The sequence below is a fragment of the Haliotis asinina genome, chromosome 15, assembly GCF_037392515.1.
Source record: "Haliotis asinina isolate JCU_RB_2024 chromosome 15, JCU_Hal_asi_v2, whole genome shotgun sequence".
Classification (NCBI taxonomy): Eukaryota; Metazoa; Mollusca; class Gastropoda; order Lepetellida; family Haliotidae; genus Haliotis; species Haliotis asinina.
In genome coordinates this window covers 10,363,868-10,391,553 of record NC_090294.1, presented here as the reverse complement: position 1 = coordinate 10,391,553, position 27,686 = coordinate 10,363,868, and the positions used below count along the sequence as shown (strand labels likewise).

At 38.2% G+C, this 27,686-nt stretch overlaps 1 protein-coding gene across 1 annotated transcript in view; it reads left to right on the top strand.

The window, feature by feature from the left end:
- The window catches only part of LOC137265750 (1-phosphatidylinositol 4,5-bisphosphate phosphodiesterase epsilon-1-like), a 307,271-nt gene that overhangs the window by 158,460 nt on the left and 121,125 nt on the right, over positions 1-27,686 (top strand). The window contains exons 7-8 of the mRNA XM_067801199.1: positions 798-2,429; positions 25,457-25,528. Coding sequence (XP_067657300.1) covers positions 798-2,429; positions 25,457-25,528 — 1,704 coding nt within the window. The remainder of the gene's footprint in view (positions 1-797; positions 2,430-25,456; positions 25,529-27,686) is intronic.

The window sequence follows — 27,686 nt, the reverse complement described above, 5'->3', positions numbered from 1 at the left end:
TGTTGCATGCTGACATTTCATTTATGTCTAAAAAACATATTTCTAAATTTTAACGACTCAGCTGGGTTGTTTTCATATGGATCCAAAGATAAGTAAACAAGTTTACTTGTTTCCAACCTTTATTTAGGGTAAATTTGTTTCAGTCTTTATGCTATATGTATAAACAGAAAAATCTTTGATCCTGAATGTCACCTGTGTTGTGGTACAGTTTGTAAGTAAAGCTACAACTGATGGTGTCCTCTCAACACTTGAAACTGTAGATGTTGGATTCCTTGTGACTAACAACAAAAAGTTATCCTTAAGGTGTCTGATAACTAAATCATTATCATTATCATTATCATTATCCAATGCCTACATGGAACCAAGATCAAGATGACCTCTTTGTCTGATTGGCTTGCTGGTTGAATAATTGTGTGTATGGTTGGTTGGTTGGTTGGTTGGTTGGTTGGTTGGTTGGTTGGTTGGTTGGTTGGTTGGTTCAGCAATTACTGACCTAGATGATTGTGGTCTTTACATAAGCAAGTCAGGACAAGACAATGGTTGGATGGATGTTTGGTTGATTGGTTGGTTGGTTTCCATCCTGGGATACCATGACAACCAAATCACCATCCCTTAAGTCATCTTTTACAGCTAGCTTTTACAACTTCTGATTATTTCTACAACATGCATGTTCTAGGTTTCAAAGGGAAAAGAAAGAACTATAAAGCATGTTTGGAATCATTCTCTTATATTCTAAACATTACATATATATATATTAGTTTGAAAATAATAACGGTTATTGACTTGCTCCATTACAGGAAGCCATGAGCGAAGAACGTGACTGTGGCCAAGGGGCACAACTCTCCAACTCTCTGCCCAGTGTGTACTCGCTGTCTGAGAGGGAGTCAGTCAGCTCTCACCAGATCTTCTCCCCTCTCGCATCGCCCTCCTGTTCCATGGAGTTTCTACAGGACATGTACCATAAGCCATTCAGGGACTATCTTCTAGCAGCCCTCCCTGTGCTGGTTCACCCCGTCATTGTCCTCCGACTGTTAGCTCACAAACTATTCGGGAACATGATCCGACGGAAGACATTATACAGTGACACCAAACTCAAACCGCCAAAGGTGGACAAAGTTGATATATGTCCACCTCGTAAACGAGATGAAGAACCTTCAGAGGAGTGTGATTCTTTGTCAAAACGGAGGAAAGCTAACCTCCATGTTGTGATAACAGACCCACCAGAGGAACCTGAGAGTGCTCCTCAAGTTGTCAAAGTCTCCAGTGTAACACAAGACAAAGATCAAAATAATAAGGGAACCAATAACCATGTGCCAAGTAAAAATGGAACAACCAAACTTGCCCTACGTGCAATAGGAGAGAGTTTGGTGACACCCCTTGATCTCAACATAGTGCCCGCCCCCCAGAACCCAGAACCAAGCACGGTAGTGGAGATGCCTGATTCTGGTGGGGATCCCAAGACTTCCAGGAAACTCTTCCGGTGGCCCAGCAAGCGAATGTTGTCCAAACCTCAGGCCAGTGTGTCTCTGCCTTGCAGGGACAGCGTCTCCAGTGACCTCAGTCAGTTAAGTCAGAAAGATTCCAACAGCTCTTCCGCACCAGATATGGATCTTGTCGCTCTCCAGCGAGAACTCACCAATCTGCCAACATTTGTGATGGACACTCCACCAGTGGATGTATCACCTGTGTTTTCTAGATCCAGCTCAGTGCCTGAAAATCTTGCACACCGGACGAGGTCATCTCCTTTAAATGGCTCTGCTGGGTACCTGGCATCAGTGAGCGGCCTGGAGGGGGAGGAGAACAACAGTTTGGTGAAATCAGGGCTCATAACCCCTGGGCCATGCTCCACGGAACACATCCATGACACAGGGTCTCTTGTTACCATCATGACAACAGATATGGATAATCATCCTGTTACAACAACCAGTGGTCCTGAGCAGGACAATGATTCAATCACGGATATACCAAATATTAAAGTTCATTTTGAAACCCCATCTTCTCCCCAGCCTTCCTCTGCTAGCCAAAGTCCCCAACACTTTGAATACCCCTCCCCGCCTCACTCCTCAGGGTTTGCTAATCATCTTTCCCCTCATTTAGAACAAACAGGTCATCCTGCTCAGCACTATCTTTTCCCCTCCACCCCTGCCCAAACATCCAGCCCCAGCCCCGCCCCATCAGAACGCACCCACTCCTCTGCTGGGACAGTCAAGTCTGTCTCCCCTATCTCCACCACCCCTATATGTGAGATACCCCTCAACCACAGGGGTATATTGAAGGTGATCGAGACGTGGATAGAAATATGTCATTCCGACCTGGATGGTAGCTCCATGTTGGCGCTGGAGACTCGGGAGTTCCTCAAGAAGTTGTCGGTGCTGGGGTATGAGTACAAAGCATGGTGCCAGCTCATGGGAAACAAGCTGCAACTGGAGGTGAGTGAATGTGAATTTATGTGTCGCACATCCTACATATGCTACTTTTAAAAAGTAGAGGAGCACATTGCTTTTTCTTCTTTGAATGACAGTTTAGACAAGGGAGATAATTTATGGCTGTACCACCTCTTTGCAAAATGAATGTGATGTTTCAGTTTAGTTACTACCACCATTGTCTGTTAGTGTTGTTATCTTCACACTCTCCACACAATGTAACAAAAAAAATTGCATAGCTATTGAATCACCTCCTTGATATCTCCTGCCCATGTTTAGTGCAAAGTGGGGATATATAGAGAATATCACCCAAGTTTCTACTGATACGAAATAAAATTATCAAGTTGATAAATTATTGAGGCTTGCCGAGGATATTTTTGCCTTTATCAATGAGTGTTGATATAAATGATATCAGCAGACATGTGGACAAGATTCTATTTATCATCCAAAGTCTTTCTTCATTAGTTTTCAATGAACACAGCACTAGCATCAGATTTGCAGTGCAGTGATGTCATAGCATTGTGACATCATCAAGTTCATGACATCATACCATTGTCAGGGCATTGTGCAAAATCTACTGTCCAAATATTACCTCGTAGGGGATATTGTCAGATATCACACAAGCGATATCTCCTAAAGATCACAGTTTTGGATGATAAATTATTAGGCTCCAGTTGTCCATTCGTATGTACATATGAATTGTAACATTTATAGTTAGTCTGTCACCACAAGGTGATCCTGAACGTATTTTCAGTAATATATTAAACTATGAATACATGAATGGTATAGCATATCAAACAATTATTGCTGACATTTCATCCACTGACTAGTGCATATTACTGGGTACTAGTGTATCATGTGTTATTGCATCATGGTGTAAATCCAGTCAGGGTCTATGCAAGTAGCAAAGGCACTGTACGTCCCCATGGTCTCTAGCATGGTGATCTACCTTCAGATGCTGTGATCCATAGCACACATTAATGTTGTAATGTCCTACATAGTATAGTATTTTTAGTTACATGATAGGTTTGTGTCTCTTACTGCAATATACTAGTTGTTGTGCTGTCCTTTGGTGACAGATTTTGAAATATGTAATCATAAAGTATTTAGCATTTTAGTCACGATATGGTTGAAATATTGCCAGTGTGATTTTGAATTTTAACTCACTCACTCTCACTCACTCACTCACTCACTCAGTATATTTGCTCTGAATGCTTTAGTTGGTGAGATATTTTGTTCTTCTGGTAATTGTCATGTCAAACATTAAGGTGTCCTGTTAAGCTTGTAGCTTGTCCATGGTAATGGTAAAACACTGTGCTACAGTAAACTGCTGTACAAGTATCTCTCTACTGGGAGTTTGAGTGTTTGACGGTGATAAATATAAACTCTGATTGTACGTGCAGAGAATTGGTTCACATTGATATGAATATTATTCAGCTTGTCAGTCACTTCCATTCTGTAGTCATGGACACAGGAAATTACCAAAATCACTTCCCTGTTTCAGGTCCTTAGTCAGTCAGTCAGTTATGAAGGAAGTCATCATTTGTGACTGAACATTTGTGACTGAACATTTGTGACTGAACATTTGTGACTGAACAGTTGTGTAGATTAGAGCTTAAATGATACACATGAAATAGCTTGCTGTATTTCTTTCCAACTACAAAATATAAAAATACACTGCAATGCATATGGTTTGAAAAGTCTCATGGAGCATACAGTTATATTCATAAATACTGTACATTACTACTTATTAATGTCATATTGTTTGTGGATGCATCTATAAGTATTGATAATCATGATGTATATGAGATAATAATACTTTGCAGTACTTCATGACTTGAGTATACGCATTATCATTATATCTGAAAATGGTAGGAGGATGGATTGTGAAATTCCATCAAATATCCAGCAATGCTGCAGCTTTATCAATGTCTGACATTTTCCACCCAGCCCTATCAAACTTGTATCAGTCCATGTTTCCATTCAAGAATTAAACATGCACTAAACAGAATCAAATATGAACAAAATTATCAACTGTGCCAAATACGTTGTGTTTTTTAGAATCATATGTTTAGTGGTCATACCATGCTTATGCCTCAAGAGAATCCACCTGTCAACAGGATAGATGAACTTGAAAACATACAAGATGTTTCGTCAATTTTGACCTCTGAGTTCTATAGCTATGTTTGATTTTACTGGCTGTGCTGATGATTGCATGTAATGAAATATCATTTTGCAACTATTATTAACAGATTGCTACGTCTTAAGTTTCTCAGGGACTTGAAAAGATCTTAATATTTGAAATTCATACTTGAAGAAGCGCTAAATTTGAATTTTACATGAAAAGGATCATATATTCTGAATGCTTTGCAGAAAATAACTCTTAATTTTGAAATAAAGATTAACCTGCCTTAAGATAATTATATCATAATTATTCTTTACGCTATTGATATGTGATATCATTTGATTTCTTGATTAATAAATAAAATTGAAATGTTCTTGTGGGAATTCAAATGTTCAGTTTCATATTCAAGGGTAGTTATGTCGGCAATGATGCAACATATGATTTTCCCAACAAAATGGTTTGAAAGCACACATTGATCATTTAGCTTTTAACAGTGGTATCATCCCTTTGAAAGGCCTTATATTTGGTGGCTCAAGTTTAGCATATTCAACTAGAGAAAATCCAATAAACAAGAAATAAATGGTTTTCCTTTTATTCTATGATTGACTGAGCCTTTTTCTGGGGATTAACTTCTTGTGTTCCTTGTTGTATTGGCCTAAACATTGGAAGGTCTACAATAACTGTTCAAAACCATGATCCAGTACAGACAGATAATGCAACTGGACAATACAAAACAACTATACAGTCAGACAATAAAGTAAAACAATATACTAGTCAAATAATACAGACATGTAATGCAATTAAACAATCTACAAGAACTATGCAGTCAGACAATCAGAAAAAAATGTCACACAATACAGTCAGACTGTACAGTGAAAAATGTCAGGCAATACAGTCGAAAATATCAGACAATATAGTCCAAAATGTCAGACAATACAGACAGTGTAGACAAACAATACAGGCAGACAAAGCAGACAAACAATCACACTCAGACAATAGGCAATACCATAAAAAATTCAGGCAATACTGTCCGACAATCCAGTAGAACAGTATGTTAGTCAAGCAATACAGAAAGACAATGCAATCAGACAATACAGAATGACAATATAGTCAGACAATACAGCCAAATAATACTTAGACAATACATTGTTAGAATACAATTAAACAATAAAATCAGACACTGGTACAGCAGTCTTGTAGTGACCCTAACCAACATGAAATAAAGTTACCACTTTCATGATGACCATCTTGTCAGAACCAAAGGTTAGACTTGACCATAAGCAAGCTATGTTGAAAACAGGTCTGTCAGTTGATCAAGGGATCAAGATTAGGGAATTAGCAGATGATGTCCCATTGTACCCCAATCGCTTGCATTGATGCTGAGGATAACAATCACCTAATTGTCTGGTCTAGACTTGATTATTCACAGGCTGCTGTAGAATAGCTGGAACACGTCTGAGCATGGCATTAAACAACAAATACACACACACTTAGCCAAGGTCTGCCATGAGATTACAGCTAGATGGGAATAGTGCTCTTTAATACGCACAGCAAGCTGAACACTCAAGACATTTCTATTAGCTGAGTTTTCTGGAGAAAATAATTCAGCTGAACGGTCATAGGTGGCCATAAATCATACGTATCCTCTTTAGGTTCAGTGACTTACTGACAAGTGCAGGGTCACACGGAAGAGTCCAGAGGTTACTGTACTGCTGACCTGACCTCAGGAAGGGGTCGCCAGACACATCCCCAGACTAATGCTCTAACATTATGTAGTGCTGCCACCTACTGGTGAATATGGATTCAGCTCAAACAGAAATGGACAAACCTTGTCCATTAAGTGAGCAGGTCTGGAATTGAGATCAGCCATTTAACACCTTTTCAGTGACTGCAAGCCACGTTAACATTTCTCACAGTTTAACACTTCCATAGTTTGTACATTATCAAAACTATATTTTTCTGGACCATTTTTTAATGTAATTAAATTAGATATTTTTATACAGTGGTTATGATTTGGGTGGGATTGTATGTAAGTAGAATATGCTGTTCCAAAGTGGAGAGTCAAGACCACTGACATATATTTCCTGGGTTAGTGTAGATGGAAAGAGAAGACACAAAAGACTGTCAATGTGGTGGTGAGCCTGACTTCCTCACTCACTATAATGGACTGATTGAATTAACTCCAGGAGGTTGCTCCTGATGAATATTGATCTCTCAGAAAGTTTTGGAGGATTCATTCTCTCTTCTACGTCTCATCCATTACCTAGATGTATCGTAACTCGTATTTAGAACTCTGTACTATGGATTAAATAAATGCTTAATTTCAACTCAGATTGTTACTACCTACTCCAGTGGTCAGAATCATCACAGATACTTCCTGACAAAATCCATAGTATACTGGACAGGGTATTTGGCAAGAGAGGTTTGGTTGTTCAAATCCCGGCGATGTTGTACTGAGACACAATAAAAGACAGTCGATGTTGTCAGCATAGGACAGCCTAGTGGTCAAAACGTTGGATCATCATAGTGAAGACCTGGGCTCCACTCACCAGATGGGTGCAATGTATGAAGTTCATTTCTGTTGTCTCCCTGGTGTCTCACTGTTGTCATTCAAAGGGCAAGACTTGGTATTTCAGAGAGTTTTATCATATATGATTCAGTATCACCACAGAACAGCCACTTAGTTAGTGTAACTCACAGGGCCAAAGTTCAGTCATTTCTTGAAATGACTAGAGAGTTCAGTCATTCCATGAACTGAATGACCAAAACAGTCATTTCAAGAATTGTTTGAAAGTCTCAGTCATGACTTATAACACAGTCTGACTGTAAGATATACACAATAGAATTAACACTGATGCAAACTCATACAAGTAGCAGTGTTCGCATACACACACACTGTGGCATTAAAGTCCATTTTATTGAACCTCAGTACTTTAGATACTTCCACCATTTTGAAGAGCACAACCAGCTTCTTCGTATTAGCTTCCTCAGTGGCATCCATAGTAACAGCTTCCTTAAGGACAGGTCAAAAGTAACAGCCTCCTTAGTAACAGCTTCAGTGGCAGCTCTTTAGTAACCACTTTCTTAGTAACAGCTTCCTCAGTGACAGCTCCTTAGTAAACAGTTCCTCAGTATCAGCTCCTTAGTTATCGCTTCCTCGGTGACAGCTTCCTCAGTGACAGTTCCATAGTGACCGCTTCCTTAAGTGACAGCTTCCAAAGTGATGGCTTCCTCAGGATAACTTCCTTAGTAACAACACCTCCTTAGTAACAGCTTTCAAAATTTTAAAAGAGGATGACACTGCCATTTTATCTTGCTTCACAATTATGCCTGTTGTCTGGGTGGCTTTTCTGTCATTTATTTCATATAGAAGTATTAAAAAAGTACTGATACCTAACAATCTACTACTCTTAACAATTATACTTATTTTGTGTTCTTTAATCATATAAGTAATGGCACTGAGTAAGTAATCTAGCTGTTACCATTTATTAAACATTAAAAATCAATGATGATGGGCGAAGTCAGAAATCATAGTCTAACACAGACATTTGTGATCACACTCAGAAATCGATGGTCTAATACAGACATCTGTGGTCTAAAGCAGAAACTGATGGTCTGTCACAGACATTTGTGGTCTAAGGTAGAAACTGATGGTCTAATACAGGCACTGTGGTCTAAAGCAGAAACTGATTGTCTAATACAGACAGTGTGGTCTAAAGCAGAAACTGATGGTCTATCACAGACATTTGTTGGTCTAAGGCAGAAACAGATGGTCTAATACAGGCACTGTGGTCTAAAGCAGAAGCTGATGGTCTAATACAGGCACTGTGGTCTGATGGTCTAAGTCAGAGAGTGTTGGTCTTCAGCAAAAAACATTGATCTAAACCAAACACTGTTGTCTAGGACAGAAGCTGGGGGTCTGTGCCAGGCTGTAATGATCGCCTCCTCGAGAAAGTACACCTCCTTCAATTTCCCCCAGTTATGTGTCTGTTTGTTTATAAGTACTTGATGCTACAGAATTTGGGTGAGTATAAACATGTATCAGGGCAAACAAGTGTTGGATCCCAGCTGCCCCTCTTGAGTGAGGCTTCCTTCCTAGACAGAATGTATATTTCAAGGTGAATGAGTTAATCAATGGCCCACTGTGAAGCCTGTATCTTCACACTTGGCTACTCTGGTCTGGATTAAAATATAGCAGCTCGACATTCTGAAGATTTTCTATGAACCTAAGCTTGAAATCGTTGGCATACTTAGAGTGCAGAAAATGTTCACATATAGAATAAATTATTTTCAAATATTTGAAAAGTCTGATTTCTGATAAGCTGAAATTTGATGCATTGCCAGTGCAGCTTCAAGTGCATATGTATAATGCAAAATATTTCTTTGCAAATTGTTACAAGATTGCCCTACATAAACCCTAAGTCCAAATAAACCAAACATATACAGATTGGTGATCTGCCAAAAAACAAGCAATTCATCCATACTCTTAATAGTGTCAGCAATCAGCAAATTCCATAACAACAATAACTTCAGGGAGACTTTTCTTTTATGGGGACAAATCTTTATTTATATTTTGTGGAGGAGTTTATTCTAAATTTTAACATAAATATGCCTACTAAGACCATCAATTTATATATTTCCTTGTCACATTATGTAATAATACTGTATATAGTATATATATTTTTTAAAGTTATTTTCAGGACAGATTAACACATAAGAAGACCTAGGTTAGAATTGATCTCAGTCACCCATGCTTGTTGTAACAGGATTGGGTGGTCAGGCTTGCTGACTTAGTTGAAACATGCCATTGTATCCCAACTGCATAACTCTATTCTCATGATGTTGAACACTGGATTTTCTGGTCCAGACTCAATTATTTACAAATGGCTGCCACATAACTGGAATATTGCTGAGTGCAGCATTAAAAACTAAACTCACTCACACAAAGTAACATAGCATAACATTGCCATGAGTCAGTGGTATTCAAGTTAGTGTGAACTATTCTGAGCAGAAAAATACATGCAAGCTTCAAAAATATACAAATAAAAAAAAATAAGCTTTCATGTATTCTAATTAAAACTTTGACAAAAAAACAGAGTTGCATTTCTTTTGCTGTTCAGTGTATACCATCATGATTTTGTTATGAAAACCAATGGTCAACAGTATGAACATGTCATACTGTAATTGAATTATAGACTGACACTCAGTGCACCAGGTTCTGCACATATTACAAACAGCCAATCCTTGATGGAATCCTTAAATACACCTCACCCATTCTCACTGCCAACACCTCTTGATTGAGAGACGGAAGAAGATGCCATACCTAATGACTATTTTTTTATCATTTTTTTTATAACTGCTGGAAGTTTATCCATCTCAGTCATATCAACACTTGTAATTATATTCCACAGTCAGCCTGTTTAGATTCACTGTGGAATCAGTGATAAATCTCAGCTAGCTTGAAATTGAAGCAAATCCCTTGAGTGGTTGGATTAATACAATTTGTTATTCATCAACATGCTGCACTTTGTGTAAATAGTTTCGTCAGTTCTTTAGTAAAACCTGCATTAAGCCAGCTTCCCGTGTGTGTCATCGGTTATCCTCAAAGCTTCTAAAAAACATTTGTCTTCAACTTGATGTTTGGTTCATTCAGTCCATCTTTTTGTGTAAGGTCATTAAGACATATTGAGCATGCTAAAAAATATCACACTAAAAATCCACTTTGTAATGGAGGATTTGGAATAGATGATTACGGATCCCACCTGTGAAATAGAGGATTTGGAATAGATGATTACGGATCCCACCTGTCATAATTTTTTCAAGAATAAGAAAAGAAATAAAAATTAATTTTCCCTGCTAAAAATCCAAATGTTTATATTGGCCAAAATGTCAAAAAAAAAAGAAAAAAATATTTTCTCATTGTTTTTGGCCTATATACACTTTAGAAATTGCTTTTAGTATTTAGAAGGAATATTGCTTTGAATATTGATTTTCAAAAATCCCACCTGCTATTCGGTTTTCTGAGGACAAAATTCCATAAAACAAGAAATAAGCTTGATCTGGCCTTGTAAAGAAAAGAAATATATCATCCACATCCACACAAGCTCATTATTTTAAAGGTAGAGTTGGAATTTTGCCTGAAAGAATATTTTTTTAGTTTCTGTTTCTCAACATACAATGTCTTTTGCTGATAGATCATCTGAATACTGTTATTCTTTTCAACATAGTGTTAAGGAATCAGATTTCTTGGGCAAAGCCAGAAGCAAAATCATTTTTCATACATTTTCAAAAATAATTATTTGAATTTGTTTATTTTTTAATATCCATCAACATATGCTACATAATCCAAGTGATTGTGAAAAGGAGAGTTAATTCAGTACAAAAAGCCACAGACCATTATAGAACAAACAATAAATACCGTACATACAATAGAGTTGTGGTTAGGAAACGGTTCGACTGAGTGAGTGAGTTTAGTCTAACTCATCTTTTAGCAGTATTCCAGCAATATCATGATGGGGGACACCAGAAATGGGCTTCACACATTGTACCCATGTGGGAAATTGAACCCACGTCTTTGGCACGAAAACCGCAAGGCTACTATACTGCACCCAGTCAAAATGAAAGGTATCCTGTCATGATACTGCGGAACATCTGGACTGAGTTTCTTTGACATAATTTAAATGATTAATAAAATTAATGATTCATCCCTCTTCATTGAATGATAACATTACATACCAACTGTCCTCCTTCAGTCAGCATCCCAAACTACCCTCTAGACCAGTCTGTAAACATCATGTAACAAAACTGTTAATTAGATGGAGGCCCATGTATAATTACAGATTTACATGACAGAATTGTGCAGCAGCGTCAAAATGCATTATCATAAAAACATATTTGGAACTGGGTCATTTCACCTCTGTTTTATCAGTGGAAGCAAATTTAACTTGTTTAATTTTTTAATAAGCACCCTCTCTGTTAATTTTGCCAAGGTGCTCATCACAGTGAACAAAGCCTGAAGCACCCAGTGTACGTGAAACTTTCTAGAACTGGTGTCATTATAGACTCCTCTCAACTGTGTTTGTTTCGAGGCTTCTGAATGCGTCATTATTAATAGTTAGGTTTCACTGTTAGAACAGTTAACACTATTAACAAAACAGGTGACAAAATAACAACAGTAGGGGTTAGTAGCCTCGTGGTTAAAGTGTTCACGCCAAAGACCTGGGTTCGAGTCCCCACATAGGCACAATGTGTGAAGCTCGTTTCAGGTGTCCCCTGCCATAATATTGCTGGAATATTGCTAAAAGTGACATAAAACTAAACTCTTTTACTAACAGCGATAGGACTGGTTTTGGGACAGGTCAAATCTAAGGAGAATCAGATGGAAGGGCACAAGGTATTCCCTCCTCATCCTTCCACCTTACTTAATTTACTATGTTCATGAGATTTCCCTTAAAAAATGTCCAATCCTTAAGTGAACATCAAATTTTTTATTTCATATTTAAAATGTAGAACCCTGGGTTTTTTAATGGCAACTGACCTCATAGTTCTTATACATTGTGTGCTGTCTCCCCTGCCCATCTCATTCACTGATGTGACACCTCCTTTAATTTTAGTCTACCTCTTCAATAACAAGTCTGTAAGTACCCCTACCATCAAACAGTGCTAATGTCTGCCCACTCTTTCCATGGATAACAACTTCTCTCTTCTTGACTGTGTTGCAGAAGACTGTGTCTCTAGAGCATATCTATATATTCTGAATTTGATTCTTCATGAATTTTGATAATGGCTGCGGCATTAGGTTGCTGCAAGTTTATGTGGTTGTGTTTGTTAAACACAGTGCTGTTTATCCCTGTATTACTGCAGAGGTCTCAGTGGGTTTTCTAATACTGACTGTGTCTGACATGGCTGTTAGGTCTTTAGGATATGTAGGTGGTGAAGGACAGGTCATTTATCAAACAGGAGTATAGACCTGGGAGATTAAAAAAATGACATGTGAACCCTTTCCCAACTCACAATGAATCACATGTCCCTGAGGACTTGTTAACCAGATGAATTCAATATGAAAGACTAACAAGTTTTCATCCATGAAAAATATATATTCATGTTCTTCCAACACGTACTTACTCTAGAAGACTTCAATGCAAATGTCCCTGTTTTTTCAAGAAAATAAGAAACAAACTGACCTCCATTTGTTTTCAGAGGATTGATTTATAGCCTGATGTAATTTGTGAATGTTCTCTGAAGTAATGCAACTTCTGAAGATCAGGGTTAGATTTGGTCATCTGCAACCCATTCTTGTCTTAAGAGGCGACTAACAGGATTTGGTGGTCAGCCTTGATTGATACATGACATCGTATCCTAGCTTTGTAGATTGATGTTCATACTGTTTATCACTGTTTATCACCAGACTAAGTCATTAACAAATCACAACTGTATAGCTAGAATATTGCTGAGTGTGGCATGAAACCAAAATCAAAAGTGATACCCAAGCTGATAGCTCCAAGCAATATGAATGTTTGACAAAAGATTAAAAAGATATTTAAGATATTTGTGTTAAGTGAGACCAATATTAGCTATTGATGTTTAATGCTAGTCCTAGTATATTACCCCAGCACCTGGTGAATTATTGGGAAACTTCAATAGGCTAATCAATCATTACCTCCCAAACCCAAGCATTACATTATGTATCTGTTTTTGTGGGAACTGTGCTTAGAGTGAGGGAGAGAGTGAGTGGGTTGGGTTTTTATGCTACATTTAGCAATAGTCCAGCAATATCACAGTGGGGACACCAGAAAGAGGCTTTACATATTGTACCCATGTGGGGAATCCACCACTAGACTAACCCTACAGCCCCAAGCTGTACTAGAAAATTATAATCTCTATGAAGAACACTTGAAATTTGCAAAACATATTTATTGGGCATGTTGTTTAAAGCATCAAATTCTAGTGTAGGGTAACATGACAAATAAAGATTCAAGACGATACATGTCTAGTGCTACAGCCTACAAGTTTGTTCTTCACCCATGTTGAGGGCAGCATCAAGGTGGCATATTCTTCTGTGTAGCCAGGGAGATATCTTCCTCTGTGTCAGAAATGGTTCCACTGTTCTTCTGTTGTGTTTCTCAAACAGACATGCTGGGCTTCCTTTTTGCAATTCCAATTGTGCAGACTGTTCATTAGTGTCTGTTTGCCAAGTGATGCACTGGCTTTATCTACTACCTGTATGGTGTAAGCCATCATGGTGAACTTGTATGTGTTTCTCAGACTGCGAGTGAAAACCAAGAGGAATAAATTCCAGTTATGTTGGCTGACTGGCAGATATACAGGAACTGTGGCATAATATTTTGCACATCTTCCATGTTAGGCCACACCATATATTTTCTCATGTTTAAAACTCTATTGCAGAAAATAAAGAAATAGCCACACCATATATTTTCCCGTGTTTGAAACTCTATTACACAAAATAATGGAATAGCCATATGTTTTCTCATGTATAAAACTGTAGTACACAAATAATGGAGATGTGTTCAGAAATATGTGAAACATTTTTAAAAACTTATTATGGATTTAACTTCAAAGCGACTCTTAAACCTCTCGTATATAAACATCTTGGTATGAATCCTAAGAAAATCTATTTTCAAGAAACTAAAGAAACCAGGCTGGCCTTATCTGATTTGTGCAAATGTTGGATGTAGGTGTTTGTCGTTGGTAATCTTATACCTTTATCACTAAGATCCAAGGGCCCAATACCAGAGGGGATTAACAATGAATGAATTGATTGGTCAACAATCAGTTTTACAGATGATAAGTGCTTTAGGCATTAAATCTTTGAATGTTTTCAGACGAAACTAAAAATAATTGGTTTGTGGGGCTTTATGTAATCATGAATGATTGTGTTTCCACTTGTTGCAAACAAAAATGAATTTTTCTGTTATCTTAAAACACAAAGCAGTTATCAATATTAAATGATCTGGGAATGAATGAATGAATGAATGAATGAATGAATGAATGAATGAAAATAATAAATAAAAAAATAAATGTTATATCCTGAAAGGGAGGCTATTCTTTTCAGTCCTACAAAAAATTATTTGTTGGCTCTTGAGCCAATGCTTTTCAAAACAACTAGCTTTCATTTTTGTCAAATAGATAAATCTGGCCTCATAAAAATATTTGTGGAATATTTAGTTTATTCCAGGAAACAAGGTACAGTTCACAAGATTGCTACTTAGCTGTGGAGTGCAGAATGGTCCACTCATGTAAGGCGCTGCTATGCCCTCTCAAGAGTTACTTCCCTTGGGTGTGGCAGGAACATATAATCCTGTTTTGCCCGGAGTATTTCTAGATTTGTCAGTACCATACCATGTCTGTGGATTCCACCAAAGTGGTGCACTGTTGAGATCTGCATCATTTTGGGCTCTCATGAAGCTGACAAGTTGATTGTTCAAGGAGACATAACAGTCAACTCAATAACTCACATATTCTCTGTGATAGAAGGGAGCTTGTATGTTTGCAAGTTGAGGATGATCTGACTTTGTGTACATCTTGTTTGTACCTGTCTTTTTCTTTGGAGTCATATCTTGTTTCTGTGCACTCATCAGAGTTCCTGATGTAGTGATGTTTTTCAGGGCAAACTCTCAGTCTCTACCTCTAAAAAGTTTGACACCTTGTGTTTGACAAATGTTCCCTATGTTTCAGCAAGTGGTGTCGCAAAGTCACTGAACTCAGCTGACGTGATGCAGTATTTTGCAACCACTTCAATTTTCCTTCAGCTTTGCACTTTCAATTATCTGGTGCATGCAAACATTCCTGCTTCTAGTAATACTGTTCCCTCCTGAAACATTTAGGAATTAGGCAGAACAGAACACCTTGACATGAGTGTCTGGGTTTGTTTTCCAGGGAAATCTGGAGATTCCAAACCAGGATCATGGCTCAGTTCTGTCAGCCTTATAGTCTGTTATAGTTCCAGAGGATTGAGAACCTTGTTTTCTGGTTACCATTGAGGCTCAGAAATGTTGGTTGGTTGGTTAGTTGGTTTTTTGTTTAATTGTCCATTCAGCAACATTCCAGCTGTATGGCAGCAGCTTGTAAATAATCAAGACCAGACAATCCTGTGGTCAACATCATAAGCATCCATCAGTGAGTCTCTGACAGCCTGATCCATTTACCCTCCTCTTATGACAAGCATGGGTTACTGAAGGCCAGTTCTAACACATTTCTCCTCAGGTCAGGTTCCACATGTGGCTTTAGTGGTGACCAGCAGTGTCCATTGAAGTTTCTTTATCACCTCAGCACAGGTATATTCCAGCTTCATCATGTCAGCATGTAAGCAATTAAAGCTTGGATGGGCAAACACATGGTTGATAGCACGAGCAACAGTTCCGAAGAATGTCTCAGCTGTTAATGGTTTAAATAGGGGGAAGCTAAGATTGAGCAATGTGCAGAGCTGCTTCGCATGGAATGGTTGAAGCCCATGACCGTTTTCTTTGTTCCCAGAGGACCCCCTGTTCTGTTTTTTCATTTTGTCAGCATCGTATCCATGGAGACACAGTTCCCATCGAAAACCTGCATATATGACATTGTGTGAAGTGAACATATGCCTTAAAAACAAACACTGCGTCAGTTCTGATACAATAATATCACAAATCAAAACCACACAATGCAGTGCTATGGTAGGTAATAAATACAAACTAAATTGATATCTGGTTTCAAACTGATTTGAAAGCACACACATTGAATACATGAAGCTGACATCCATTTCTAAAGATAAACCTATGTCACTTAGGTGGGATTTACATAAAGCTCTGTCTCATCTGCATAGAAGATGGCAAAATTTGTTTTTCGTTTCTCCGGTATTAAAATGTAACATTTTACTGATTCATCCCCCATTAACGTACATCTCCCATGAAAAAAAAAAATCGATGTGCAACCTGTCATGCAATGTAAATGACCATATATCAGTCATGTGTGTCAATATACGTGTGTCTTGTGGAAGCAATTAAATATCCTTGATAAAAAGCATCTTTGGTAAATCTATAAACAAGAACGCGAATCATGTTGACAAACTCTTCTGTTTGTTAAACCAAATCTCATAATTCTCTTTCTTTTCATGACAAATACCCAAAGCGGTTTCTTGAGCTGTATCTATTTTGGGGGTTTAACATATATCAATGTACGGTATAGTCCATAGTAAAACTACAAATAACCAGTCACACAAGGGTGTACTTCAGAACGGGGTAACATTATACACCGAAGGGCTGTCACATAACCATAGCTATGATTATCAATATTTTACATTGATGGAGAATAACCTGCTACCAGAATTACACAATACTAGAATGTATTTCTGTTGATAAAATAAATTCCAGATACTATATTGCTCTGCTACCACTGTATCAGAATCACTGGGACTTGTGCACAGCTGATAGCTATTTCCAGCTCTGAATATGAGTGAAATGGACACTGTTAACTGGGCTTCATGGGCTGCTGCATTGTCTCTACAGTGGTATACTGCATTTTCTCAAGAATGGTATACTGCATTATCTCTACAATGGTATACTGCATTATCTCAACAATGGTATACTGCATTGTCTCAACAATGGTATACTGCATTATCTCAAGAATGGTATGCTGCATTGTCTCTACAGTGGTATACTGCATTATCTCAACAATGGTATACTGCATTGTCTCTACAGTGGTATACTGCATTATCTCAACAATGGTATGCTGCATTATCTCAACAATGGTATACTGCATTATCTCAACAATGGTATACTGTATTTATCTCTACACCTGTATGCTGAATCGTCTCTATAATGGTAAACTGCATTGTCTCTACAATGGTATGCTACATTATCTCTACAATGGTATTCTGCATTATCTCAACAATGGTATACTGCATTATCTCAACAATGGTATACTGTATTTATCTCTACACCTGTATGCTGAATCGTCTCTATAATGGTAAACTGCATTGTCTCTACAATGGTATGCTACATTATCTCTACAATGGTATTCTGCATTATCTCAACAATGGTATACTGCATTATCTCTACAATGGTATACTGCATTATCTCTACAATGGTATACTGCATTTGTCCTTTATATACTATGTATCGCATGACAGTACATATGACAGTACATTAGGTAAAACATATATATTTCATTATTCCTTGTCTCGTTTTCCATAAAATCTACCCAGAATTTCATTCTCAAATGAGGTTTCCCTTTTCATATTGATTGTATTGTCAAAATAATGAAAATCTTTCCCTCATTTATTTCTCACCAGTATCCATGACAACAAAAGGACTAACATGCTGAGTATAATTTACTTCAGAAAGTAAAATGTAGAATGTACAGGGATGCTCAATCAATCACTATCCAAGTCATATCAACTTCGACTATATTGAAACACTAAACAACAACATCAAAACTTCTACTGCAGTGTATTGTGATACAATTTCTTGGCAATCTTCAGCGCCGGCACCTTTTGTTGGAGCTTGTTTTAATTCTCTACATTATAAACCTGAAGCAACTGTAGATCTATAAATAGATGTATCATCAAATTGATATGTTTAGGGACAGGAGTGCTGATCCCTGACTCGTCTTTCTCTGAGGCTCTCAAGAAGATTTTAAGAAACGTGTTCAGCTAAGGTCTAGAAGTATAGGAGAAAACACGCCTCAAAGGTTTTGCTAGACCATGTAAAGGGCGGAGCCCCTTGGGATTTCCCAGCTCTGATGGTTTCACATTGTCTAACAGAACTGAGGAAAAGTGTTTTGTCTAACATATATACCGTCAGTGATGGGTAATTACAATGTGAGTGAGTGAGTGAGTTTAGTTTTACACCGCACTTAGCAATATTACAGCTATATGGCGGCGGTCTGTAAATAATCGAGTCTGGACCAGACAATCCAGTAATCAACAACATGAGCATCGATCTGCTCAATTGGGAACCGATGACATGTGCCAACCAAGTCAGCGAGCCTGACCACTCGATCCCGTTAGTTGCCTCTTACGACAAGCATAGTCGCCTTTTGTGGCAAGCATGGGTTGCTGAAGGTCTATTCTACCCCGGGACCTTCACGGGTCAATTACAATGTAGATTATCATTCAATGAAGCTACATAACAATAACTGAAGCGCACGTAAAATCAATTTACTGACAGTAACTATAAGTGGATAATTTAACCCTGCCCCCTTCATCTGCCTGTTGGCTATGTGGTAGAGCATCTGCCTATGAATTTGAGATTTGCGGGTCCACTCCTGCTTGGAAACATTTGTATTGTGAGTTTAATCTTGAGTGATATTTTTCAGTTGATTTCAAACACTCATGTATAATTTGAATGTTTATGTTCATATAACGTTAAGAAAAGTAAAACCTGGGAAGCAGTCTTTCTAGTGAAAAGTAAAAGCTGTTCCTCCAAAACAAAAGCCACAAATGCGGTTATTCTGGGAAAACAAGAGATGACCTAATATATAGTGAGAAGCGCACTTTAGGTTTATATTGATTTACCAAGATTGCCTCACCTCCTGAAATTGAGATTTGTTCTGGGCACCATTTGAGTTGCATTTTGAATTTACAGCATCTAATTAAACTTACAGTTTTAAAATATGTGTTTTCCCAGGGTATTGGAAGTATCAGTGCTGTAATATTGTACTTATCTCAGAATTATGACAATATATATATGTGAAGGTCATTAGATCATACCTGCAACGATCCTGGATGGAAATGGTCTTTCGGTTACCATCCTAGCATTAACAGCCAACTATATTTAAAAGGGCCTGGATGATCAGGTTTGCAGACTGTGTTGATGAATGCCAGCTTCCCAGATCAGTCTTCATGATGTCACTCAAAGGATTTTCTGGTCCAGACTTGATCTACAGGCTGCCATAATGCTGCTGGACAGTGGCAAAAACTGCTGATGACCCATTCCAATATTTTGTTTTAGTGGTAGCTGCTTGTCTTACTGAAAAAAGTAGACATGACTTGGTATATTGTTTTCAAAACTGTGATTGCAAAGAATTAACATTTCGCAAACAAGTATCAAGAACAAGAAGTAAAATTGCTTTTTTATTATTTTTATTATCATTATTTTTATTTTTTTTATTTCTTTTTTGATTAAAATAAACTTTCAGGATGTAGATGTTTCATGCATATTCATAAATTGTTATTAAGGATTTTGTGCTAGCCACCTGTGGCATACAATGCACAGATTTGTTCCACATTTTGTATCCACCAGATGTAGGCCAAGAGTGGTAGATCAATGAACTGAAAGTGGAGCCAGTTTATGGTTTGCGAGCTTATAGTCAGCACAGCTGGGCAGCTCCGAGCCCATGCCAGGTGGAGCACTGTTTGGATATAGATACCGGTTAATGTCTGACTGATCCATATCTAAAAACTGTGAAAATGAATTTTGAGTTAAGATTCTACTTTTCAGTCACAGTTCTCAATGTTTAAACTTTCTGATAAGTTTTAGAATTTTCAACGTATATTAAACACAATTATAATCCTGTGAACTATCAGTGTCAAATGTGAACGTTACTATTTTGGATAAGTATTAGATATAAAAACATAAGCATCCCTTCCTTTTTAAATCTGTGACAAATATCCCATGTAGTCTCAGATACCTGCCCTTAGAATCACTGCCAATAAGAGTTATCTACCCTTCTTATTTTGTCTTGTATAAGAATGTAAAATCATTTATTTTCGGGCGGCTTAATTTTCGCGGAAACAGAAAAATTGACTAATTCGCGCGGTTTAATTTTCGCGCATCATCAAAGTATTATTTGGAAAGATCATTTTTTTGGGACAATCAGTGAATTAAAAATCATGATGTTTTTAAATAATTAAAACCCTACCCCACATACTGGACAAAAATAGTTTTGGATATAGGGAAATTTTGAAATCATTACTAGTGATATGTGTGTATTTACTGACACACGGATAAGATATCAGTCACAAAAATAACAATATTCCTAACTTATTTTGTCCAGTATATAATTTGGGTTGGTTACATGATGGCCAGCAAGGCAGGATGCACACATATCACACCTAGCTGTTCTGAGATGGAATCCCTTATCCATTCACAAGTCCTCTTTCATGACTTGTTGAATAATTCTATGTATAGTTAAATTTGTCTTCACATGTATGTGTAATTTGATAAATCTAGGGTAAGTAGTAAGTCATATATGTCCTTAGAGCCCTAGGACAATATCTTTTGACAAATTGCAACCAAAGTACTTCCACCTGTTTTGACAATACACAGAAAGTAGGATAATGTGTACTTTGTTCATCAAACTCCGATGAAGGAGAACTAAACATGATTAATGAGAAATTCACAGCTCACAGCTGAGCGTTTGTCAGTATCCTATTAAAGGAAGATCAATCGTTTTCCTGGATGATGTTTACAACCCATAGATCTGTTTCAAAGTCTGCTCCAGATATTGTAAATAGTAAAAACTCAGCACAAAGTCTCCTTTGCCTTGTTACCATGGCAACAGGTTATCCAAACATGGTTCTCTCATTAACTGAAAGACATTTTCTTAATTGAATAATTTAGTTCAATCAATATTTTATCAGTTTCTTCATATTCATCTAGCGGTCATAATTTTAAATCAGGTGTTAGTACAAATTAGTGGAACTTTATTTATTAAGTTAGAAAATATACATGTTGTGCTTGCAAAATAAAGTGGCATTACCTTGAGACCTCGGCACAATAAGGGAGTGATCATTTATTGGGTTGGGGCTGGGAGGGGCTGTGTACTTCATCAATCGAAATAAAGTGGACACAAATAAGGAAATCAAAGCAAGTTTTGCAAGATTTACACTGGCCCAAAAAAGAAACGCATAGGTGAAAATCCAATGTTATGAGAGATGATTTATTAACTTAAATTGCACAAAAAGTAATGGAACTTGAGCAATGATAATTCACACGGGTATTAACAAATGTGTGTCAAGACATATACAATCATTCACAGTGGTATTAAGCGTCTCTATTTTCCATGGCATAGTGAGAAAGTCAGTATCTGGTGTGACCACCACGGGCATCAATCACTGCTCTGGATCGCCTGGGCATTGACTGTATAAGACGTCGTATCCGCCTTTGTGGGATTCTTCTCCACTCATCTCGCAACGCATTCACCAACTGTAGACGTGTCTGTGGCTGCGGCTGTCGACGTCGTAACCGTTTACCCAATTGGTCCCATAAATGTTCAATTGGGTTCAAATCCGGCGATTTTGAGGGCCATGGAAGAACTGTAATGTTGTTGTTGGCAAGGAAATCCGTGGTAATGCGTGCTGTGTGCGGTCTTGCATTGTCGTGCTGGAAAATTTCCCTTCTAGCGTCAATTGTAGGAACAACATGACGGTTCAGAATTTCATCCCGGTAGCGTACAGCATTGAGATTCCCTTGCACATGCACCAACTGTGTCCTGCCGTTCATAGATATGCCTCCCCACATCATTACACCTCCACCACCGTGTCTGTTGACCTCACGAACGCACTGTCGAGCATATCTCTCATTTCGACGTCTGTAAACACGCATCCTTCCATCATGTCTGTACAGCAGAAAACGTGACTCATCGCTGAACCAGATCCTCCTCCAATTCAAGAGGTTCCATGCCCGAACGTTCCTGCACCACTGAAGACGTGCACGACGGTGATGGGGATGCAGAACAGGTCCTGCATGAGGTCGCATAGGTCGAATTCCATGCTCTCTTAGGCGATTCCTGATGGTTTGTGGAGAGACTCTACGCAGCCCAGGAACGTGATCAGCGGTATACGTAGCAGTGACGGCCCGATTACGCAGATGAAGCACCCGGATGTAGCGGTCTTGTGCTGGAGTTGTCACCCTTGGTCTCCCACTCCTTGGACGGTCTCTGGTCGAGTTGTGTTGCGTGTATCGTTGCCAGAGACGGGAAATCGTGCTCTGCCTCACATTCAGACGTCTGGCAACTGATGACTGACTTTCCCCAGCTTCCAGATGTCCAATGGCTCTATTTCTGTTTTCTTCATTTAACCTTGGCATTTTTCGCGTCGCATAGAAAGAAATTCGAAGAATGAATCGCAACAGGACCTGTCCCCTTTTATAGCCATCATAATCAAGATTGAGATCCTGCATTTGCACGTGCATAATGCTTTCAGATTTTCCCACGTGCAGATTATACAAAGCGTTTTCAAGGTGCTGTGGTGTGGCGAATAATCACCAGAGGTTGTGTTTGTTTGTCTGTTTTGGTTGTATTGACTATAAAAACACTTAATATTTACATTAATTGTCATTCCATTCCATATTTTCCGAAAAAATCTACTTTAAAAATGAGATTTCAGCTATGCGTTTCTTTTTTGGGTCAGTGTATGTACTGAACAACCCTTTCATGATGCCCCATATTTAAGTCATCTTATTTAACCACGAACTTTGATTACATTCTGACCTAGATGTATTTTGTAGCCATTAAATGTACATATCTTGATGTGAAAATACAGAAGGGCCTTTTAGACCATCTCGAATATAAAAAACATGTCTTTTTCACAAGGGAGGATGAAGATAAGCATCCCAATCCACTAAATGTTCACAACACTGTGACCTGTCGTCACCTTATAGTTTATCATGAATGATGTATAGTAAGAACGTTTTGTGGATCTTGACACAAAATTTTAGGCATTAAGTCTGATGAACATGTTATTAAAAACTGTTGTGTTTTCATAACAATCACTGCCAATTATCACATTGGATACCACAGAACCCTAAAAGACCCACTGAGATAGTGTCAGTACTGTCCAATATGATACATATCAACTTACACATTGGTAATGATCAACATCAGACCTTGTGAAACTGGTGTTTTACATTTGATCTCATAGTTTTACGAGATCCCTGAGGAAAACTGTGTAATATAAAGATAACTTTCGTATATTTTTTGTATGTTTGTTACAATGTCATACTGTGTTTCAAACTCATATTACCTCACAGTCAAGGTGATTTATGTTCAAAGTCTCTCACGGGATGGGGGTTAGAGTGCTAGCCAAGTGGTTGAAGCATACCCCTGTCATGCCAAAGACCCAAGGTTGATTCCCTGCATAGGTACAATGTATGAAGCCCATTGCTGGAATATTGCTGTAAGCGATGTAACACTGTAAAACCCAATTCACTCACTCACTCACTCACTCTCTCTCACTCACTCACTCACTCACTCACTCACTCACTCACTCACACCATAGGAACTTTGTAAGTTTCACAACCACATGTAAACCTATGCTAACTGTAAAGACAAATACAGTCTTTCACATTAAAGCATATAGTACATGAATTTATGCAATGATTCATACAATTTATACAATTCTGATAACAAATTGCATCAACAATGATACCTTTACAGCCTGTGTATTATAAAGGAAGCTCACACAAAAACAAGCGATAACCTGACAGTAAAAGTCGGTTTATCCAATCAGAATGCAGCAAATGCCAGAAAGTTAATTAAAAACTTTGACACTGGGGCATTGCAGGGTGCTAGGAAGTGACACTGGTGACACAGCAAGCTGTCTACCTCATCTGTGTGTGATACCCATCAGTGTCATCAGTAGGAGACAGGTGGCACATGTTAAGTCAATATGAAGCATTTGCAGGACAAGGTTTAAGCTCAAAATACTTTTCAGTTATATATTAAATATGTCTACAGTTGTTAACCTTATCAGCTGACTATAGCTTGCTGTTGTTTGTGTTATCAGCTGACTGTATTCTACTGTTGTTTGTGTTATCAGCTGACTGTATTCTACTGTTGTTTGTGTTATCAGCTGACTATAGCTTGCTGTTGTTTGTGTTATCAGCTGACTGTATTCTACTGTTGTTTGTGTTATCAGCTGACTGTATTCTACTGTTGTTTGTGCTATCAGCTGACTATATTCTGCTGTTGTTTGTGTTTTCAGCTGACCACATTCTGCTGTTGTTTGTGCTATCATCTGACTATATTCTGCTGTTGTTTGTGTTATCTGCTGACTATATTCTGCTGTTGTTTGTCTGACAACACTTGTGGTGATGTATCATTCACATTGCTACTCCCTCTGCCATTTTAGCCAGGAATAAATTTTCACAAAACAATTAGAGCTAAAGCCAGTTTCAGTCATATGTACAGTCATAAAAAAACTCCCTTACTCGCTCGCTCACTCACTCACTCACTCACTCACTCACTCACTCACTCTAGTTATGTAAACAAAGCCAATCGGTATCAAATAACTACACAGATAGTGTGTGTTCAAATATGACCACTCATATGAAGACTAAAAAATGTCTTCACACATTGCACCGATATGGGGAACCAAACCCAGACGTATGTACGTACGTACGTATGTATGTATGTATGTATGCACCTATAACCCCTTCTCGAACCTTGTATGATGTAACATGAACACCAAAATTTTCATTTGTATTTCATTGATAACATTCTGGGAAAAGTGTCTTTATGTTGTTTTTTTTAAAGCAGGCAGTTATATTTGCTTAAGGTCATTCATCCCCAACAGGGCAAAAGGACAAGATTTTATGGATATCAACTTTTTTATGTCAAGGTGCCTCCAAAGTTGAAATCCATAAATTTCTGTTTACATGTGTATCACTTCTAAATACCCATCAAATACACCACAGTGCTAAAAATGGTTTACTTGAATGATTTTACAGAGGTTTACTTGAGGGATGACAAGTGATATCTTTCCCTGTGAAGATATAATTTAAGTACCTAGCAGTAATACTGCTTCCACTAATTAAGGCATTCCGCTAACTGAAAAACAGAAGGGTAAAGTCTACCTACCGTTGTCAGGCTGATGTATGTAGTCAGTTTACTGATGTAGATGGGTATATTTTACGACACTTCACTCAGTTTGGCTGGCCGTTACTAAAGGGACATAACTCTTGTTGTCTTGCAGGACAGAAAGAACACCACAAAGAGCATGGAGGTGCTTGACGATCCAAACAGCATGCATGCACAGTACAAGAAGGTAGGACTAGTTCTATTTTGTTTATATTTCAGTTTTGTAGTTTCTCAGAATTTTCACAAATATGGGTATGAGCGTCTATGTTCAAAGCAGAAAACTCTGAAAGAAAAAAATATAAAATGGTTTTAGATTAATGTTTTCTGAGGACTTGAAATATATTTACAAAATAATACATGTGTTCATCCAGTAACACAGCAACCTTTTAATCTCAATCCACTCTGCTGTTCCCCTTTCAGAGGTGCCCCTCACACCCCGCTATCCTCGATGCAAGTTTTTTAACACATCTACACCTTTGATCCCTGTCCAACTATTGCCCACCCCTATATCCCCAAAAGGTGTCCCAAACCTTATACCCTCACCCACCTGTTTATGTCCCCCACTTCACCTGCAGTCTCTTGCCGCACATCTCTTTCTCCTATTTTCAATTTCCTGAAGTGTCCCCATTAATGTCATACTCTACCCAGGTCTCCCTGCATTCAGCAACCACAACTCTCTCTACCCTCAAACCATCACCCCTCCAAACATCAACAGCCCTTCTGTCTCCTACCTTCAATTGGGAGTTGTCCCCATCAGGGTCATGAACTCCACCCCGGTGTCACTACCTCCCCCACCACCACTCTCCATCCACCCATCCCACCCCTACCCCACCTACCCTTCCATGCCTCGGGAGACCTCATGTCTCCTACCTTCAGGTGGGGGATGTGTCCCCATCAGTGTCACACCCCATCCTGGTGTCCCTGCCTCATGCACCACTCTCCCAGCCCTGACCCCAAACCTTTCACCCCTCTATCCCTCAGCAGCTCTTGTGTCCCCCACCTTCACGTCTGAGATCTGTCCCTGTCAGTGTCACTGGAGGAAGGAGGATCACTTACATCAGTGACAATGTTCACATTGCTGACATTGTTATCCCAGTTCAATGATCTGTCACTCCAGAACAAAGTGTAATGTTTGCATTGAGAGATAGCTGACCTGTGCCCACACTGATGAATTCATAAAATTCCAGAGCCTCTGCATAATAATCGCATATTTTAATCATGATACTGTCTATTTTGGATAATAAAAATGTCACATACCTGTTTCAGAAAATTTAAAAACAGATGCAAACAATTCATCATTTTTGCATACCAAAGTTTTGTTTTGCCAGTACCCTAAATGTAATGACAAAATGTGAAATTAATTTAAAATCAGAAAATAATAAAAACAGAAAAACTTTTTTTCACTTAACAAAAGCGCAACCATGCTGTATGATTGAGACCAAGATAGATATGAGTTGTCGTTTGAGACAATAACTGAATTATTTTTGTATTTACTGAGAAGTCTCTTGATTAGAACTATTGAATTATTAATATGCCCCACATCATGGTTTTGACATCCCAGGAAGAGGTGTAATTGGTGTACACCAGTATAGAAGTAATCAGCTTAGCCAAGTTTGGCGCCGAAGAGCTGTGACTAGCATCTAGAATGGTGGACACTGTTATTATTTTGACTACTTTCTGGAATCAGTGGAGAAGTACAACCCAATCCTGCATCTAGAATCCATGGATAATCTTTCTCTGTCTGTCCCAAATGTTGGTGTCAAGAATTCTGGATACAATTTTTACATACTGGGGTCCATCTCTGTGAAACTCTTTCCTACTGAAGTCATGATCTTTCCTTCTCTTTCGGTTTTCACACATTCATCTTGATTCCAACCTCATCAAAATAATCATGTATGCTTTGAGCAACCAAGCACCTAGCAAATGATATTATCATTGCTCTTGTTGGCCTTGTTATTCCAATTATTATCATATTATTGTTATTAAGGGTTGTTATAATTATGTTCGGTGTGGTGCCAATTCATCGCAGTATCTCTTCTGATGATTATACCTCATTGTCATGATTCACTGTAGATGTCATAGATTATGTGTAAAAAAATACGCAATATATTAGATTCCTGTTTAAGTTGTGGCATTTTGAGCATATTAGATACTGTATTATTGTAATGCATAACATACACTCCATTTTTCATATCTTTCCATAATTCTCGAAAGATATTCTCTTAGATGTCAAACCAATGTATCAAAATATAATACACAATGCCATTTAGAAAGTGCACAAATGCAACACCTTTTATGTTTGGAAGTACACTTTCTCAGCAAAGTACAGATTCTAGTACCTTCAT